A 3,470-nucleotide genomic window follows, 5' to 3' on the forward strand; every position below is an offset into this window, starting at 1 on the left:
AAAAATATTTAAACACACTTACGTATCGTCAAATTAGCGATTAATCAATCTAATAACCCTATATTACAAATCCAATCAATTGTATCATATATATCAAATCTATCATGAATCGGTTAATATCATAATCAAATTTCAATTTACCTTCCAAACTATGAATCATAAGCCCAGTCAAAAAGGCGATTGCAGACGCATGGCAAACGACATCTAGAACAGAAAAATCATACACGACACTAACCACTATCGATAATCACCACTATCGATAATCACCGGCAAAATATCAGGGATTTAACAATGACCAGAAACAACACGAGTGCAAAACGTCAAGATTTAGTAACTTGATGGACAACATGCCTTTGCCCGAGACTTGTACGAACAAATATTGATGCGCACGGATCAATGGCACACTCAACACGAAATTAGGGAATTATTTTCACGGATTCGACTTGAGATCAAAAGAAGATGCAAGAAAAGAAACTAATATTCATGGTTCCACAGCCGCAAAACTTCACAGACAAACCAAGACAATCCAAGTACATTGGAAACACATTGACATCCACCCACGGAGAGACATCATCATGCCTTGTAACACAATAAACTACCATAATTAATATTGGAGGGCACCATAGTACTATTATTCTTGATGCTGAAACAAAATTATAGTAATGAATATTAACAAAAAAACAGAAGCATGATTTGCTTTGAGAGTCACGTTCTATCTCAAGGAAGCAATTAGCCTCCAATCATGCTGCTTCTTGCGCCTGCATCTATGGTGAGCCTTTTGCTCTGCGAAGTTGTTTTCACCGATGATTTCCATTCTATCAGTATCTGCCACGATAAGAAACAACATAGTAAAATTAGACTGAACTGATAACGACTTCAAACTACTGATTAAAATTGAAAAAGCTTACAAGGGCCAGAATAAAGCATCCCAATAAATCACTACTACTGATGCCCTGAAAAAGAATTACACCATTTTAACGATGCTTCATCTTATATGATGCTCATCTTTCAATACTATAGCCATAAACAATAACAAAATAACACTCCGTTAAACTCGTAACACTTGGTTCATTTTAGAGGCTCCAACTTCGGGCTTAACTTCCACCTTCCTCCTTTTTAGCAAACAAATTAACAATTTTCTGTGATGTAATTGTGAGGATCCTTTTCTATATATCTAAAAAAACTAAAGGACTCCACTTAATCTTGAGAAATTTTGGGAGGGCCTTGGCCTTGCTAACTGTGCAAACCAAACATTTTGAAGCATACAGATATTGTCCTTTGCTGAGTGATTCTGTCCTCTCATACAAGCCGGTCTGCTTCTCCAAATTAATTAATCCTTCTTTGATCCAACTTCATATTTTAACGTCCCAGTGTAAGAAACAAAATCAAGATTGATCCTCTGAAGGTTGTTACTCGAAGCATCACCAGACTGGTGTATTTCTCATACAAGAAACTTTGCACTTAATAAAGGAGTTTTGGAATTTCATGTTGATCATAAATCTGATAAAACGATTTTGTGTTGAATCACTTTCAAGGTTAAAGTCTAAATATATTGCTTCTTAATTTAAATATTTTGTAAACATATGACTTTAGTAGGATGCCCATAATTTGAAGTATATAACTGCTGAAACTATCCAATCTGAGATTAGACTGTTACTGGACCCAAAACAAGCCTGAGATTGTCTGCTACCATAGATCACCTTCCCAAAGGGAAAAAACTTCTTTACAAAGTTGTGTGTATCAGATTAATTAAGTGTATCAGGTGACATTATTATCAATTTAATACAATTTATATGTCTTAAGTTATTGCCTTAAACTCCAGCATAAGCTAACTACAGAATTAAGAAAAGATAAAACAGGTTTCCCAAAGTCCTAGTCGGTTATGCTCAGCATTTAAAATAAAAAAATATGGAAGCCAAAGGCTGACTTTTGGAAAAATGGAACTCCTGCCTTCCATAAGCATAGTTTAACAGCCCTACACCGTCCATATTACACATACCTCTTCCTTGATATAACTTCCAAAGCAATCTATTAATTCCCCCTTTTCCCGAGACTCATTTGGATTCAGGAAGAGTGACTCCTAGCTAAATATTTAAATTGCAAGAACAATAAAATAGTTTTTCCAACAAACCCTCAGGTATTGCAACAAACTTACATAGTTTTTGTAGGCTCAGAAATTGGCAGCAAATTAAAACCTTTCATGTTGAGGTCACAAATTTTTGTAACATCGAGCTTCATGTTGCATAGGATCATAGTCACACCACCTTTTATGTGAAGATGGCTCTAGCAATAATGAAGACCATAATAATGAATTCCCAATAGACCAGCCACTTCATTGGTAACCTACTAAGCTACCATGTTCTGTATCATAACTTCTTACTCTTTATTTCCTTTTTGTGGGTGTTTTCTCACTACTTCATTCGATGCTATTAATGTTATCTACAATACGAAGTCACTGAAAAGAATTCCATTTTAAAAATTGAAGTAAATAAAACCAACAAGTGAAAAATGCTAAATAATACTCCTTTTAAAAGGATAGCTGAAAAATCAAGAAACCCCTAGAACTTGAACTCTAACAAACACAAAAAACGAATCAAATTCTAGAAAGCAAACAGATTGATTATGCTTAAATCCCATGAAACAAGAACAAGAAAGACTATAATTGCATTCTACAAAATGAACACCCACATGCAAGTGAAAAACTATATAATAATAAAGGAGAGAAAATCTGATTACACCTCTAATCAATCACAAGGTTGGTATCAGAACTACAATTGAACACCCACATGCAAGTGAAAAACTCTATAATAAAAAATGTAGCAAGTTTAGGTTTTTATCATTGTGATTTACCCTTTATACAATCATATAGTTATGATGTATTCCCACGTACTTGTCTTGTATTCTATTGCATTCTACGAAATTATGCTCTCAAATTCTTGGAATCTGATTACACCTCTAATCAAACAACAAAAGTGCTGCATTGCACGTTCCCCAACTAACACAGTTAAGCAACCAACCAAATCACACATGCAAATAATGTTAGTAAAAATATCAAAGGAGAGAAACTCTGACGGGTGAAGACTACTTAAGAAAAATCTGCCCCACTTAGTAATCTAAGTTCGCTTCAAGTTAAGTGAATTCTCTTCTCAGAATACAACAAACTATAGAAAGCAAATCTTGAGTTTTTCCAACGGTCACATTTTCAACGGCCAAACCTTTTGAAATCCCAATAGTCAACTTTCAGCGATCAAATGTTTTGAAAACCCAATGGTCAATTTCCCAAGGCCAAACATTCAAACTTTCAATGGCCAAATTCCAACTAACTTGTCTGTTGGTTTTATATAATTTTGAATTTAAAAATAATTTTTAAAAATAATAGTATAATATAATATTATATTATATTATAAATAGATTATACTTTGACCAACGACGTCAAATGTGCAAAGTGCTAAGTCTAATAGTCGTGTTAA

At 34.0% G+C, this 3,470-nt stretch overlaps 1 protein-coding gene across 1 annotated transcript in view; it reads right to left on the reverse strand.

Annotated features, from left to right (window-relative positions):
• Positions 461–3,470, reverse strand: part of LOC109843116 — an 8,384-nt gene continuing 5,374 nt past the window's right edge. The window contains exon 2 of the mRNA XM_020412051.1: positions 461–825. Coding sequence (XP_020267640.1) covers positions 713–825 — 113 coding nt within the window. The 3' untranslated portion in view covers positions 461–712. The remainder of the gene's footprint in view (positions 826–3,470) is intronic.

This window comes from Asparagus officinalis, chromosome 5 (assembly GCF_001876935.1).
Source record: "Asparagus officinalis chromosome 5, Aspof.V1, whole genome shotgun sequence".
NCBI lineage: Eukaryota > Viridiplantae > Streptophyta > Magnoliopsida > Asparagales > Asparagaceae > Asparagus > Asparagus officinalis.